Source organism: Oncorhynchus tshawytscha, linkage group LG33, assembly GCF_018296145.1.
Source record: "Oncorhynchus tshawytscha isolate Ot180627B linkage group LG33, Otsh_v2.0, whole genome shotgun sequence".
Classification (NCBI taxonomy): domain Eukaryota; kingdom Metazoa; phylum Chordata; class Actinopteri; order Salmoniformes; family Salmonidae; genus Oncorhynchus; species Oncorhynchus tshawytscha.
Genome location: NC_056461.1, coordinates 21,532,158 through 21,547,957, shown reverse-complemented (window position 1 = coordinate 21,547,957; position 15,800 = coordinate 21,532,158). Strand labels below are relative to the sequence as shown.

The 15,800-nt window shown below is 44.3% G+C and overlaps 3 protein-coding genes across 8 annotated transcripts in view; 2 read left to right on the top strand and 1 right to left on the bottom strand.

Moving 5' to 3' along the window:
- Positions 1-974: 974 nt before the first annotated feature.
- LOC112230966 (delta-aminolevulinic acid dehydratase) lies at positions 975-6,026 on the bottom strand. Of its 5 annotated transcripts, none has more exons than XM_024397410.2 (12): positions 5,794-6,026; positions 4,210-4,332; positions 4,000-4,050; positions 3,348-3,444; positions 3,096-3,231; positions 2,908-2,991; positions 2,695-2,783; positions 2,481-2,536; positions 2,290-2,377; positions 2,091-2,177; positions 1,718-1,847; positions 975-1,616 (listed from the first exon to the last, which is right to left on the bottom strand). In XM_024397410.2, exons 2-12 carry the CDS (start codon positions 4,323-4,325, stop codon positions 1,558-1,560), a joined length of 993 nt encoding a protein of 330 aa, XP_024253178.1. In that variant the 5' UTR covers positions 4,326-4,332; positions 5,794-6,026; the 3' UTR covers positions 975-1,557. The 5 variants fall into 5 exon arrangements, with proteins under 5 accessions (XP_024253178.1, XP_024253177.1, XP_024253180.1 ...); XM_024397409.2 differs by lacking the exon at positions 5,794-6,026 and adding an exon at positions 4,880-4,976; XM_024397412.2 differs by lacking the exon at positions 5,794-6,026 and adding an exon at positions 4,900-4,964.
- On the top strand, positions 4,947-8,438 carry LOC112230967 (transmembrane protein 203). Of its 2 annotated transcripts, XR_002950394.2 has the most exons (3): positions 4,947-5,074; positions 7,115-7,915; positions 8,321-8,375. XR_002950394.2 is itself a non-coding variant. In XM_024397415.2 (2 exons), the coding sequence occupies exon 2, from the start codon at positions 7,429-7,431 to the stop codon at positions 7,843-7,845; it is 417 nt and encodes a 138-aa protein (XP_024253183.1). In that variant the 5' UTR covers positions 4,989-5,074; positions 7,216-7,428; the 3' UTR covers positions 7,846-8,438. The 2 variants fall into 2 exon arrangements, 1 of the variants encoding a protein (XP_024253183.1); XM_024397415.2 differs by having other exon boundaries at positions 4,989-5,074; positions 7,216-8,438.
- A 1,935-nt stretch (positions 8,439-10,373) lies between these two features.
- Positions 10,374-15,800, top strand: part of LOC112230965 (taperin) — a 28,209-nt gene continuing 22,782 nt past the window's right edge. The window contains exon 1 of the mRNA XM_024397407.2: positions 10,374-12,646. Coding sequence (XP_024253175.1) covers positions 10,571-12,646 — 2,076 coding nt within the window. The 5' untranslated portion in view covers positions 10,374-10,570. The remainder of the gene's footprint in view (positions 12,647-15,800) is intronic.

Below are 15,800 nucleotides of genomic sequence, written 5' to 3'. Positions count from 1 at the left end.
CGGCACAACGCCTCTCCCCTATTTGACCAAGATATTTTGTATGTATTTATATGTGGACTATGTGTGCCTACAAACTACGTATGTAGTTCTGTTGTCTATGTCATGTTACTTGTTTTGTGTGGACCCCAGGAACAGGAGCTGCTTTCGCAACAGCTAATGGGGATCCTAATAAAATACAAAAATCATTAAGCTTGCTAATGACTCCTGGTGGTAGGCCTGATCACTGACGACGATGAGGGCCTATAGGGAGCAGGTCCTGTCATGGTCCAAACACAGCCGTAAAGAAGGCATGACGATGCCTCTTCCCCCTCAGAAGGCTGTAAAGATGGGCTCTCAGACTCTCAAAGTCATACAGCTGCACAATTGAGAGCATCTTGACTGGCTACATCACTGCTTGGTATGGCAATTGCTTGGCATCTGACCTTAAGGTGCTACAGAGGGTAGTGCGTGCACACGTTCCAGTACATCACTGAGGCCTAGCTCCCTGCCATCCAGGACCTCTATAACAGGCGGTGTCCGAGGAAGGCGCTTAAAATTGTAGTCATAGACTGTTGTCTCTGCTACCACATGGCAAGTGGTACCAGAGAGCCAAGTCTAGGTCCAAGAGGCTTCTAAACAGCTTCTACCCTCAAGCCATAAGACTGCTGAACAGTTAATCAAATGGCTACCTAGACTATTTACATTGATCCCCTATTCATTTAGCACTAGCTCTATGCACTCAATGGACACTCAAACACACACACTTTTACATACGCTACTTATACTCTTTATCGATCCTGATTGCCTAGTCCCTTTTACCCCTACCTACATGTACATATTACCCCAATTACCTCAACTACAAAAGTACCCCCTTGCACATTGTACTGGTACTCCTATATACTGTAGCCTCATTATTGTATTATTTCCTTTAAGTAAACATTTAACGGTAAAAAATTGAACAAAGGTATACGTAATAAAACAAAAGTAAGTCTATGGACCATATTTCAAACTCGATTGTAGCTTTATTGTTGTTATCCCCAAAAATGTGGACATTGGATAGGTCCATTTACCCTGGTCAATAAGAGCTTTACAGGTTTCTTAACCCAACCTTACAAACACTAGTAAATATCAGTGCTGAAGCCAGAGTGGCTATTACAGAAGGCACAGAATAAAATAAAAGTCCATAATTACTCAATTTGGAAAACTATAGAATAGTAAAAAATACCCATAAACCCACCAAGACAATCAACAGATAGCTTTTACAGTCCTGGTTTTTTTCATCTAACATTAGGCTAACCCTTCAAACCTTATTTGATATGCTGTGGTTACGAGCTAGAAGAATACCATCTTTGGTGAGAATTTGTGGTTGCTGCACATGATTAAAAAAAAGAGTCCCAGAACAAAATATCAATGTTATATAGAAAAATAAACTGTAAATTAATGTATGAAGATAGATTGCCTGTTCTCACATGTCAGTTTGGCTTCAGTAGACCCCATTTGTCAGTGTAGTTCAGCATTGAACAGCTTGGTAAAAAGGAGCTAATCGCATGTCAATCCGTAGGTCCATCCTTCTGTCTGTTACTCTTTCAGCCAGGTGAGCAGTTGAGGTGCGTAGTAGGTGATGATGATGTCAGCACCTAAAGGGAAGAATATAAAACTAGAGCAGTAGAACTCATTCTTTCTCTATAGAGAACAGAGCACTGTTCCTCCAGACCCAATGACTTCCTTCCCCTCTCACCTGCCCTGCGGAAGGCGGTCATAGACTCCAGTACAGCGGTGCGCAGGTCAAAGGCTCCAGCCTGAGCTCCATGCCACAGCATGGCAAACTCCCCTGACACGTTATACACCGCCAGTGGGTGATTGGGGTGCTGGAAAGGAGCAGAGGAGGGTGGTGAGAAAAATATGGAGCAGGTAAAAGCAGAAGGGTTTTGGAGTCTTCATAACACCTAATGATAGGCTTGTGGGTGTACCCTTGGGTGTGAACTTAATGTTTGGTTATTGTACCCTTGGATGTGAACTTAATGTTTGGTTATTTCGCTGAAACTATCGATACTGATCCTGAAGCCTGAAACTCTAACCATGCAGAGAGAAATTAGTCAGAACATACTAACCTTGTCTTTGACCTCCCTCACTATGTCCAGATAGGGCAGTCCTGGCTTCACCATCAGCATATCTGCCCCCTCCTTGACATCTCTGTCCTGAGAGAAAAACATAAACAAAACCTCAACCACCTGGGTAAATTAACTAGCTCTGACAAAAACACACTCTCTCTACCTTTCATACACATGCATGCAATTCAGACACTCTTACCACAGCTCGCAGTGCCAGGCCCCTTGCACCAGGTGGCAGCTGATAACAACGCCGGTCTCCAAATGCTGGTGTGGACTGTGCTGCATCTCTACACACACAAAAAACAGAGCTTCCTTAGAGCATCCTGTCAAATAATAACTGGTAAGTAAATGCCTTTTCTGTCCATACTTGGTTTTACAATCATTAGTTACCTGAAGGGACCATAGTAACAGGAAGCAAATTTAGCACTGTAGCTTAGTACAGAAACCTGGGGGGGAAGGAGGAAAAACATAACTTTTTTTCCCCCAGGAGATTCAGCATTAGTGGCTTCTTTACTAAGGGTTTCCTTATGGCAAATGCTTTCCTTTCCTTATTGAGTTCATATGAATATAAGGTTATGTACAAACTAGTGCTCCCATCTGTTACCTTGTTGCCCATGTCATTGGACATCAGTGATTGTTTGATGGCTCCCACTCGCCCATCCATCATATCAGAGGGTGCAATGATGTGACAGCCTGTACGAGATGAACAAGAGATCCCATTGACATGGGTGTGGTGCCCCATTGAGCAGTATCAACATCGGTCCAGTATTTTTAGAAGTGAGAGTAGATAAGAGGGGGGAGGAGTGACCAGACTCACCAGCACGGGCGTAGGCCAATGCCACTTCTGCCAGACGCTGGCAACTGGCACCATTGTCCAGAGTGCCATCCTCCCGCAAGATTCCTGAGGGCGAATCAGAGTGCAGTCTTATAACACTGTCGTGTTAATCAAAGGAAGTTAGATTTGCATTTGTTGTAGGCGAAAAGATGTGATAGAGAGTGACTGACCACAGTGTCCATGTGAGGTGTAGGGACAGAGGCAGACGTCACAGGCCATCAGCAGGTCAGGGAACAGAGAGCTTATCTTCTTCACAGCCAATACTGCCGGAGTATCACCTGTGTCTGCACCCGAACCCCTCTCATCCTGAGAAGAAAGGTCAAAGTTATGACAGTGTGCAAGGTTGCAGTCATAAGCCCTTCGGAGTTGATGTGGTGGCAAAAGAAAATACACATTTTACGAGTGCATATACTTTACTGTACCTTAGCGATTTTGGCAGGCACGCCGAAAATCAGCACACACTTCAAGCCTTTCTCCACAAGGGGGCGTAGCATGCCTTCCAGTTTATTCACTCCATATCTGTTGGGAGAAAAAGAGATTGAGGGGGACACATGGAATGGACAAACTAAAGTGCTAATTCAATACCACTTTGAGGCAAGCAATTACAAAGTGGCACTTCATTATCAATGCACTGGGATGCATTTGATCTCTATAGCCTAAAATAACATTTGTTTTGGTCAACAAAACAAACAAACCAAGGCTTAGGCCTCAGTATTATATTTCAGCCTATTTTATTGTAACCAAATGATGCATGAGCAGGGAGGGTTGTGTGGGACAAACAGCTAACGGATTCTCTCCTTATCTGGATCCACCCTGCCTCACAGTACTTATCTGGAGGTCACAGCCTTGATCTCAATGGTTCCCATCCCCCACTCATTCCCACTCTCAGATCACTTTGAAACAAAGACTGAATAAAAATGATCTTTCAAAGTAATTTATGTTTTAAAATTTGATTACAACAAATGACACATTAACAGGACATGATGGGTATTCAACTACTGTACCTAGTGTAGATAAGCAATTACCATAGATGAGATAATCAACCACATTGAACAGGTTATCTGGAGTCATTACCTGGCCTGGCCTGGTAGACTAGCGATGGGCTCCACAGCATCAGGACTGTCACTGTTGGAGAAAAGAACAAGAAAGCTGCCATGTCGTAAAAAACACACAGCCACTCAGATATAGCCCACAGTATAACTGACTTTGACACGGGGGAATCTGGCATTTGTATCACAACATCAAGACGACATCCTAGTGTCTGTGTGGGAGAGGAGACATTACGTGACGAAGATGGGGTAAATAAGATTCTCAGGTCTCAAGTCTGAGGCACAGCTCTGCCAGCATCTGAGTGTTGCGTGAAAATAGCCACTGTGGAGGAGAGAATCTACCGGCTTCATCTTTGCGCTGAGAGAAAGAGAGAGGTTTGACAGTGTCACCTTTATTCACCCCCACATTTCTGAGATGCATTGGAATGAGAGAGTAGTTTAGGCTATAACCTGACTTAAACTAAACAGTTGGATGACCCTGAGTGACAGCAGTGATAATGCTTGCTTTCACACAGCTGGAGGCAGAATAAATGCTCACATTTATGAAAGCCCATTGCAGATCCCTTTAATGCTATAATTTCAAGATCATTGACATTCAAGGTCTACATTTATGAGAACTAAGCAAAATCCGATGTAAAACAACAGTTTTATATCGGGATGTGACGAACGACAGATGTAATGAACGACAGAAAGCTAACTTTGACTATCAACAATCATGTGCTCAAATGGGCCAATGATATGCTCCATGCACCACACGACTAGAAAACACACTTGCAACTCCTCCTGGTCATATTCCGCAGATTTGTAAACCTTGCAACATAAAAAAAACGTAACTTGTCGGCATTAATTAACATACAACAATGTTAACTCTACTAAAATAAATACATGGATTTCGGTGTTCTTGCCTTGTACAGTACGTACGTACGTCCGTCCGTCCGTAAGTCCTCCTTGGCTTGCACTAGACGCAGACACTAACCAGCCACCTCACTGCACAAATTGTTCCGTAAACGTGCAAGTTCCCGCGATAGTACACGGTAGATTTAAGTTACGGAATGAAAACATTATGAAAAGGCTAACCTGACACTTGAATCGGAATTGAGGTAAAAAAAATATATATGAAAAAAAGCTAAACCTTGTCATGTCCTATAATAACCCATATTACTTGACACATGAACAGATGGATAACGTATCTGTAGCTAGTATGAGATGGTAAGGACTACGAGGTAACTTTAGCTAGCTAGTTGTTGATTGTGCGAGCACTGTAACCACGTACTTTGCTGTAACGTTACTGTAGCTCAGCTAACGTCAGCCTAATGATCTGACAATAAAGCATTTTACCAGCTAGCTAGACTGTAACATTATCGGGAATCTTTGTGAGCGATTGTTGTCAGTTAAAACCATGAATGTAGCCAGGCAGTTAGCTAGCTGGCGAACGATTTCAACTGTCACCATAGTACAGTAGTCTTTGATCACGACTCAGTCCCATTACATTACACATAAGTAATTGGACAAAGGCGTCTTGTAGGGGGGAGTTTTGTGAAGATCCCCGACGCTCGGTCTGAACATTAACATGCATTGCTTGCGGTACGGATTTGGACGCTTAAGGACTTATCTTTCATATCAGCAAGAAATAAAAAGGTTAGAGTGTTGGGCCAGTAATCAATAGGATGCTAGATCGAATCCCCGAGCTGACAAGGTCAAAATCTGTCGTTCTGCCCCTGAGCAAGGCAGTTAACCCACTGTTCCCCAGTAGACCGTCATTGTAAATAAGAATTTGTATTAACTGACTTGCCTAGTAAAATAAATAAAAAATACACACCTTGATAGGGTTAGTGTTCCCACGTGACCGTATCTCCACGTTATAGCGCTTGTTTACGGAAGACAGGAGGCGACCGCCTGCGCTAAAATTAGCTATCTAGCATGCTCCGAACAGCTGTGTAAGCATTGGGCCGTATGTCCACCAGATGCACATGTATTTTGCCATATGTTGTTTTTGCCAGATGTCTAGCCCACATTTTCCGTACTTGATGCACATGTGCTTCGCAAGGCTGGAGAATGGTTTTCAGCAGGGAGCACATCTTCGACCAAATCTAGCTAATAATTAGAACAGATGAAAGTTATTCTCCTATTGACCTACTGGTTTCATTGGCTGGCAGAGCTGCCGACTGATTGGGGCGCACAAAGGCTCATTACGACAGTTAATCTAGTTCGTTTCTATTCTTCTGTCACATTCATCTCTAGCAACATCAATACATTTAACTGGTTGATCCCAAATAGAGTATTACTGATTTCACTAGTTTACCCTCACATTTCTATGTGAATTTGGTCGGTTCGTCCAAAAAGTTACATATTGCAGCGTTAAATTAAGACATGTTTTCATGAATTTTTACAATATAACGGCAGCAAAAAATTTTTTTAATACAACTCCCATCTGATGTTGACATTAGGATAATATTTGAGAGCACTAGTTTGCTCTAAAGTGGTTATAGCTTTGACTGCATGCTGACAGTGAATTCAGTGGCTAACTACACTACAAACATAATTTTGCCAGGCTCCTGTGAAGCAATTGTAATGTCCATCACAACGTACACAAGTTTCCTGATGAGCAAGGGGTAGTCTGTTTTAATTTAATTTTGTATTAGAAACATTGTTTTGGATCATTTTGAGGGGATTTCACTAGTTATTTAATGGGGAATTGGGCTTACCTGGAAAATCTTTTCCGAGTGTTTATTGAGAATCGATTCACGTTTAGATGGAGTATTTGGCTGTTTTGGTTGCCAGAACCAATTAGATTCTAACAGAACATGTAAGGTCCTTGGACTATAAGGAGTAACGATAGGTTCCTTTAGTCCATTATTGGGATACTGTCATCAACCCTTGATATATTGTAGGCTATTTGTGAAGGACACATACTACTAGACTAACATTAGTCTAGAAGACAGAATGAGATTGTAACAACGTTTGCAACTTTTGGTAGTTGTTCCAATCAACTTCACGCTTGTTACAATATAGCTTGGTAAAAGGGAAGTGAAGGAAATACTGTCACTTTGTTGATGTTTACAGTGTAACATTAGGTCAATTTCAATACATTGTAAACTGTTGTCATGCTCTGAATAAAATGTCTATGTTTCTAAATAAAGGCAGAACAACTTGATTCCATGAAGACATCCTCCACATGTGAAACTCTTCATTGGCTCACAGTATTTCGTCCTCTCTGCCCCCACTGTCTTCAATGATGTAGGTGTGCTTGATCGTCTGTGCAGCAGTTCCTTGTTAAGGGCCATTTCCTATTGCCTTCTGTGGATTTCTGCCCAGACCTCAATGTCTCCCTTCCCTCACACTTTACCACCCTGAGTCTGGAAACGTCACATCTCCTGAGTAGAACCAGTGAGTCTGCCCCATTCAGTCCCTGGTTGAACAGTCCACCTGAATCCACTCCCTCCACCCTAAGGCCATGCTGTTCTCCCTGCAGGAGCTGGTCCAATGGCTGGGCTTTGCCACGTTCGAGCTCTTCCTCCACCTGGGAGCTCTGCTGGTCTTCAGTGTGCTAGTAGCGCTGCGGGCTGACTTGTTTGCCCCTGGCATGAGCTGGTGGCTGGTCTTCGCCCCTCTGTTTGCCGCTGATGGCCTCAGCACCTACTTCACGGCTATTGTATCCATCCGGCTGTACCAGGAGAATGAGAAAAGGCTAGCAGTGCTGAGGCTGCTGTGGGTGCTGATGGTGCTCGGCCTCAAGCTGGTGTGTGAGGTGCTGCTGTGCCAGAAGTTGGTTGAGCAGGAACAGGCACGCAACCTGTGGTTTGGTCCTATCGTCTCACCGCTCTTCATCCTCCTGCAGCTACTGATGATCCGCGCCTGCCGTGTCAACTGATTCCAAGGGCGGTGTGATGAGGGCAGGAGTCGTTTATCATCCATAGAAGATCCAGGTTTATTCATACTAGGTGACTGTTTTAATTAACTGACTATTGAGAAATAGTTTTTGGACTAATGGCTGGAGAGATGAGGGTCACAGGCTTCCCCTCTATTTCTAACCTTGTCTGAGGACAGTGTGACAGAATGTGTTTTCCATGAGCAGTCCTTTGTCAGTATGGCTCTCCTGGACATTGCTTCCTGTGGATACCTTTTTTTTGTATTTGATCTGTTATGGACCTCTTGCTCAAGCATGTATTGATGGCCTCATTTTATCCTTCATTGTAATTTATATCCTGATGTGATGCGGGAGAGGGACATTTGAGAATTGAAGTAATCGGTCTTTTGAATTTGGTAAGACTGTCTGCAACTTTGTTTGTTTTAGCCCATTTATTATGTTCTTGTTTTTATTACCCTTGTTGTGTTTCTCTATACAGTACCAATCAAAGTACCTTATCCTCTGCAGCAGATGTAACTCTGGGTCTTCCTTTCCTTTGGCGGTCCTCATGAGAGCGCTTGATGGTTTTTGCGACTGCATTGAAGAAGCTTTTCCGGATTGACTGACCTTCATATCTTAAAGTAATGATGGACTGTCGTTTTTCTTTGCTTATTTGAGCTGTTCTTGCCATTATATGAACTTGGTATTTTACCAAATAGGGCTATCTTCTGTATACCACACCCCTACCTTGTCACAACACAACTGATTGCCTCAAACGAATGAACTTTTAACAAGGTACACCTGTTAATTGAAATGCATTCCAGGTGACTACCTCATGAAGCTGGTTGAGAGAATGCCAAGAGTGTGCAAAGCTGTCATCAAAGTGTGGCTACTTTGAAGAATCTCACAAATAAATTGTTTAACACTTGTTTTGGTTACTACATGATTCCAAATGTGTTATTTCATAGCTTTGATGTCTTCACTATTATTCTAGAATGTAGAAGATAGTAAAAATAAAGATAAACCCCTGAATGATTAGGTGTGTCAATTTTTGATTGGCACTGTATGTGTAAATAAGCATTTGAGCTGGTAAAGTTTATCATGCAATATTATTTCAGCTCCTCAAAAATCTATGAAACATTAATCAGTCAACTTTGGATCAATTCTGAACAGACACAATACCGTTGTGTCTTTTGTAGACTTGGATATTTGGTACAGTATGTTCACTGTTATCCCTTGTGATGACGAAGTGTGACCACGGTGTGTCGCTATTTACATTGAAGATGGGAGTGGTGACAGACTCATCAATTTCCGATGCCCAAGTCAACATTGGGAAGGACATCCAAGTTATAAAACTAAAGCAAAGTTCACATGGGCGTGAGTTCATGGAAGGAAAAGTCATAAACTTAATAAAATAAAACGTTTTATTTAGCCGTTTGACAATTTTAGGCTCATCAAACACTAATCTACATTTTTTTCTCCTGTTACGTGGATGACAGTGAATCGAACATGATCCACTCACCAACTATAGTCTTAACAGGATTCCATCTAATGTTCTTCCTAAATAACTTGTAGATTAGTAGCAGGCATAGCCTGTCATAATGAATTATATTATATCTAAGACATTTTTCTTTAGAGGCAACCGCAATAACTTTTTTGTGTTTCTTGGACTTTCCTCAGATGAAAACCTCAGAGCTTTGTTCTTTTTAAGCACAGCATATCAAAAACAAGTTTAAAATATGGAATTGAACTATTTTGCGCTCTTTCTCTAGGCACACCACAGATAAAAACAAATTACAAAAAAAATCCATTGCATATAGGATGCATTTTTACAAATCATTCTATAACAGAATTTACGACTGACTGAGACTGCTCCATATAACACACTACTTTCTTCAGTGTCCGTCCGTATGTTAATGTCTCCTTGGGATTCACGTTTCGTAGTGGCAGTGCAGTGATGAATGTTTGATGAGGAACAATAGTAATCTCGTACATGCTGTACTCAGAATAGACCTCTAATACCGCCTCATTTATTTCGTAATGCATTTATCTCAGGATTATTTGTCAGGTGGTATCATCAACCTCTTGCTGAATAGATATGAATAACTACGCTATGACATGGGTCTTTCCATAGGATGCTACAGCAAAGCCTACACGTAAGTAACGAATGACTGATAGGCGACAATTTTCTCACCCTGCTTCACAATCACTATCTTTACATAGCCTTTCATCTTTTCAAACCATTTGTTGGTTTACTTTCCATGTTTAGTTCATGAATTCAATTGAAAATGAAATCCATAATGTTATTATTTTAAAAAACAATTTAGTGGTCGATACGGGATCTTAAAATAACATGTATTCACTGAAAGGGTTAAGCAGTAAAAGGGGGCTGAGCTGAGTTTCCTTGACTGACAGGTCCTCTTTGCCTACTCAACAATAGAAAGAGGAGGGATTTCCTTTGGTGTGTGTTCTGTGAAAAGGGGGTGTATTCTAAATCGATATGAGCAAATGAGGTTGCTTCTTTGGGCGCAGAGCTGAAGAATGACGTAGGTTTACAGGTGCAGAGGGCGGGTCAGGAGTCGCGGAGGGAGGGAGAAGAACGTAGAAAGACTGAAAAAGACCGTGGGGATGTATATGTGTATACTATAATCGGCGCTGCAGGTACAGCGACAGACAGAGGATACAGCTTTCCGTCCCATTCCGGGAACACCATCTCCCAAACCCCGGAGATATTCAATTTCTCCCCAAAATGTCTGTTGGAGGAGAAGTCCGTGTGCTCCGCCAGGAGGCTGGGCAGGAGAGCCCGAGGATGCCGGCCTGGAAACGAGAGATTCTCGAGCGGAGGAAAGCAAAGGGCGGCGCGTCTGGAGCAGGTGCAACTGAGCCTTGCCCAAGCGCGATCTTATCGCGGGTTAATGGCGAAGTAACGGGAAACAGCAGCGCCTCAAAAACAGACAATGGAACCAGTGCTAATTCAGTTCGGAACTACACCATCACTCCAGCGAGCCAGCATTTTGCAGGCAAGCGTGGCAGCGCCCCCACGTCCCCAGAGCTCTCGCCGGTGAAAACAAACAAAGACCCCTGGACTGCCACCGACCCTTATGACTCGGAGAAAACGGTAAGCGATGGCGAGGGACAGGAAAGCCTGGTTCTGCAGGACAGTCTAGGCCCATTGCAGGAGAACCCCTTCATCAAACTGGAGAAGGAGCGAAAGAAACAACAGGACAGGGAGAACGCCACTCGTCCAGTTCAGCACATACTGGAATTGTATGGCAGTGTTCCTGGAATTCGGACTATACGCGCTGAGAATATCATTATCATAGAATCCGATCCGGATTACTTTCCGGAGGCGAGTGGAATAAAAAGCGAGTCTTATCTGCAGCAGAATGGGAGCAGTTACAGCTCCCTCAACGACCTCTTGGACCGGAGAGGCAGTGGGGTTACCGAGATACGAGCAAAGGAGGTGGTCATTTATGACACCGCACTAAGCCGGAGCGAGGAGAATTTGAGCACGTTGGGTCGTCCTGGTCACGAGGCCGCATTCGAGACAGGAGAGGGTCACGGCAGGGTGAGCCGCATGCTGCAGAAATTCGACAGCAACTATGGAAAATTGCAACCCAAGTCTCGCAGCACAGAGAACCTCCTGGACTTGGAAACCAGTTCAAGCAGGCCAAGACAACGACCCAAGCCTCAGCCAGATCTGGTGCCAAAATACAAGTCACAAGCCCAGCCTAGCTCACCAGTCCGCACCCTAGGTAACACACAGTTGTCATCCTCAGTCTTCCTCAGCTCCCAGTCTTCCAAACCAAAGCCACAGCCCCCTCTCTGTGAGCCTGACAGCACCACTTGCTCTGCTGGACCCGCTCAGTCAGTGTCTTCCTACCGCCAGCATTTTGAGGTGAGTGGGGGCCGCAGTGTGGTGGTCAACCCCATAGAGGAGGCAGAGGGGTCCCAGACCAAGCCTTTCCGAGAGAGAGACTGGGAGAGCACAGAGGTGCCCTCCAAACCCAAGGTGCCATTCTCTCCGGATACCAGTCGTGTCGAGTCCCCTGCCAGTCCCACCATGCCCCCGATGTCTCCCCCCTCGCCTGGATTCGAGATCTGCCCCTCACCCCGCCCTGACCTTTCCCTGCTGCCTGCCGGGGACATCCAGGCCCGTGCCCTTGCCAACCTGCGTCTCCAGTCCCGCAACTCCTTCACAGTCTTCCCCAAACGCCACAGAGCCGCCGCCTCCCCGGGCAGCACGGCCCCCTCCAGCCCGATTAAGTCTCCTCCCTCCCAGAGAGTGGCAGAGATGCCCACTCTAGGAGTGCCAACCCCTGTCACCCCTCCACCCAACCCAGCAATCTCCAAGAGTAAAGCAGAGGAACGGGATGAGGTGAGGGCAGCCGGGCTAACCAAACCAGACCCACCCACCATCACTGCGACCCCCTCCCCTCCAGCACCCTTCCCAGTCCCCTCTGTCCAGTCGCCACCTCCAGAGGAAGCCCCTGCTGACCAGCTACCTGTCACCAACATAGATGACATAGACGTGGACCCCTCGCAGCCCGTTGCCCCCAGCCCCACTCCAGTGGTGCAGAGGCGGAAGGGGAATACCTTCACTGTGGTGCCTAAACGTAAGTCAGAGCCTCAGCCTGGCTCTCTAGAGCCCCAAGAGCCCTCCGGAGGGGCCCAGGCGCCCTCCACGCCACCACAGGCCCTTTACTCCCAGTTGGGCTCCCTGCTGAAGAAGCGCTACCCTGCCGTGGAGGATATCGAGGTCATCGGTGGGTACCAGTCCCTGGGACGCTCCTGCCTGACCAAGACAGGCTCCACTGGCAAAAAGGTGAGAAATGATGCCCAACTGAGTACTTCTATTATACATCAAGTGAACACCAGCAGAGCTCTTTTTACACCGATAATGTAACACTCATTAATTAATTTCTCTATTCAAGATTTGTCATTTTAGTATAATTCAACACAATATGTGTGTATGCAAATCAATGGACTAGGCTAAGCATATAATTTAGGGCTGTTTTTCTGCCCATCTCATTACGGCATGCCTTTGTAGATTGTTTAGTGTGTGTGTGTGTGTGTGTGTGTGTGTGTGTAGCTAAAACGGGTCCCTGTTGCTGAAATGTGCGATATTCAACATGACATTCTCCTAACGCTACAGGATCTATTGCATCTTTAGTAGTAGGATTGAACAAGGCAGAAGCCGCTGTTCATAGCACCAGCCTTCAACATGGTTTGCAGCATGGAGATGTTGGTGTTTTTGTGACCAGGGTTGGAATCAATACTATTTCCTTTCATACCCCTCCTATACATTTCAATTTATGAGTTGAATGTCCCCCCCAAGATGGAGATCAGTGTTTATTGGCATTTACCTGAGATCTATCCTACGTACTTGGCAGTGCAGCACTGTCTCTGTCGTATCCTAATCCTTTGGTCTCTAGGTATTACCAGTCTCCTGCCCTCACTCCTTTCAACCTCAGCTCCGGTCACACCCAACCAGGTCGAGCGTGTGTGTCGTTGTTTGTCCCTGGCCAGATAGAGAACACAGGCAGTAATGAGGCCAGGCCCCTCGGAAGCATTCAGTGTTTTTGTCCTCTGAACCCTTTTGAATTCATTAGGCGTACTAAGTTTGGGTTCACCGAATTCCCTCGCCTTTGTTGTTTGAGCATGGATGCTTCTCCTCCCGGTCATCATTTCACATGACCAAGGTTTCTCTGGTTTTAAAGCTAGGGCAGGGCCGGAAGCAATTACAAAAGCATCAAGTGTAGGCCTATGTTATTTGTGTGGAGTTCCTTGGCTATGTGAAACCAGCCTGGCTGAGTTTGGTTTCCTTTTCAGTATAATTTTAAATTTTTTTTTAAACTTATGCTCTTTTTCCCATTCAAATTTTAAGAGGTACTGAGCTTGCCGGATATATTTTTTCAAATGCATCAATATGATGAGCGAAGAACTTGAACAGAGTGTATCGCCTCCTCCTAGGCTCTTATGTTTCTCAAAATAACTTCCACTCCCTCATTTATTGGCCGTGGTTGCTGGTTCAGTTCTAAAGGTTGTACTTCTGCTATTTTGTTGTGTTGATTCCGCAGAATGTTGGTGTTAAATCTCTGCTGCGCTCTCAGATCTTTGACTCACTCAAATAAGGCCCTTACGTGTTGTACCTAGTCCAACTGTGACCATGTATTCTTTGTGTTGGATAATCAATCTTGTCCTCTGCTCCTTTCCTGTTTTGTTTGTTTGATCTTCTCTTCAAGGAGTGATAGTTGTTTATGAAGGTCAAGTGGAGCTTCTACACTGCACCAGTTTGATTTGCATAAGGAGAAATCTAGGAAGTCCTTAAAGTATGGTGCATGCCTAGATTGAGTTTATAATTCAATTGGCCTAGATTCTCTAGGAATTATAATGGATTGTGTTACAAAGTGTCTCGCCCTAATAACATGGTTATAGACTAGTGTTCAGTACCTTTTTAGAACGGCTTTTGTTGTATTTTCTCGTAAGGTCTACTACATTGGTACTTCCCTGTCATTGAATAGAGATGGAGCTGGCAGGAAGACATGACAATGGAAAGGGGAGGAGTGGCTGGTTGTTTGTGAGGTTGGTGACCAGCTAGTATGGGAAACAGGAGACCGCCCATGTGCTTGTGACGTAACAGGCAGAGACCATTCTTGCCGTTTATGTTCTTTCTGCATATCCATGTTGCCATTTCCATGTGTTTGCTCAGTGGAAGGCCTGGGCCTTGCCCTGCTCAGCTGTGTAATTGATACAACACATTAGGTAATTATGTCTTCAAGTTGATGATTTAGAGGTTTGGTGACTGTTGCAGTTCTGTCAAGTACTGTTGTTGTGTGGTAGTAATGCCAGTCATTCCAGACTACAAATACTGTATTCAACTTGTGAATAACCTTGGTTCAAATGGAAAATAGCCTGTGACAAGCTGATAATACCCAATTTAACCTAAATACCCATAGAGGTAAGCTCCTGGCTGTACTAACGAGATGTTCTGGTCGTAGCCTAAAGGATTCGTCTATTTTCAAATGTACATGCCTCTCATAATAAGGCCTAAACCTTTTCCAGAAACGTATCGCTGAAAACGTATAACCTTTTAAAATGCTTTGATCCCTGTCTCTCTTGCACTGAATTCCATATTTATCGATCAGTAAACATAAAATAGCAGTCCCACTTAAAACCTCTAGCTCGCTTCCCCATTTCTAGAGGAATCATCATATTGTTGTCTCAGCAGAAGGCCATGTCACTCGGCATCAGGAAGTGAGTGGAGGGGCCTGTGACTGTCAGCTGTGTTGGCTGTCTGATGGTACACTCATAATGTCTATTTGTCTTCCAGGCTGATCAGGTAGCAGCTGTCTGTCAGCCCGGTTTGTTTACTGTTGAGTTTAGGGCCTGTTATCCGGATATGGGATTGCTGATGAGTAGTATAGGCTACTATAGTTTAGACCCATGCTGTCGGCAGCAGGTAGTCTAGTGGTTGAGAGCGTTGGGCCAGTAACCGAAAGGTCGCTGGCTTGAATCCTCGAGCTGACTAGGAGAAACATCTGATATGCACTTAAGCAACGCAGCCCTAATTGCTTCTTTTTAAGTTGCTCTGAATAAGAGCGTCAGCTAAATTAATAAAATGCAGTGCGTGTGTGTGCATACGAGAGGTCGACCAATTAATCGGGGCCGACGTTATGAAAACTTAAAAAATCGGAAATCAGTGTTTTTGGGCGCTGATTTAAAATATATATTATATGTGTATATATATATATATATATATATATATATCTTTTATTTAACTAGGCAAGTCAGTTAAGAACACAATGACGGCCTAGGAACGGTGGGTTAACTGCCTCGTTCAGGGGCAGAACGACAGATTTTCACATTGTCAGCTCGGGGGATTCAATCTTGCAACCGTACAGTTAACTAGTCCAATGCAATAACGACCTGCCACTCTCTCGTTGCACTCCACAAGGAGACTGCCTGTTACGCGAATG

What these genes read in the sequence shown, in the direction of transcription:
- LOC112230967 (XM_024397415.2), top strand. Translation starts at nt 7,429, where the DNA reads ATGCTGTTCTCCCTGCAGGAGCTGGTCCAATGGCTGGGCTTTGCCACG.
- LOC112230966 (XM_024397410.2), bottom strand. Translation starts at nt 4,325, where the DNA reads ATGAAGCCGGTAGATTCTCTCCTCCACAGTGGCTATTTTCACGCAACA. An exon ending in AGTCTACCAGGCCAGGCCAG is followed by an intron (nt 3,445 to 3,999) that starts GTAATGACTCCA and finishes TTCTCCCAACAG; the next exon opens with ATATGGAGTGAATAAACTGG. An exon ending in CACCTCACATGGACACTGTG is followed by an intron (nt 2,992 to 3,095) that starts GTCAGTCACTCT and finishes ATTCGCCCTCAG; the next exon opens with GAATCTTGCGGGAGGATGGC.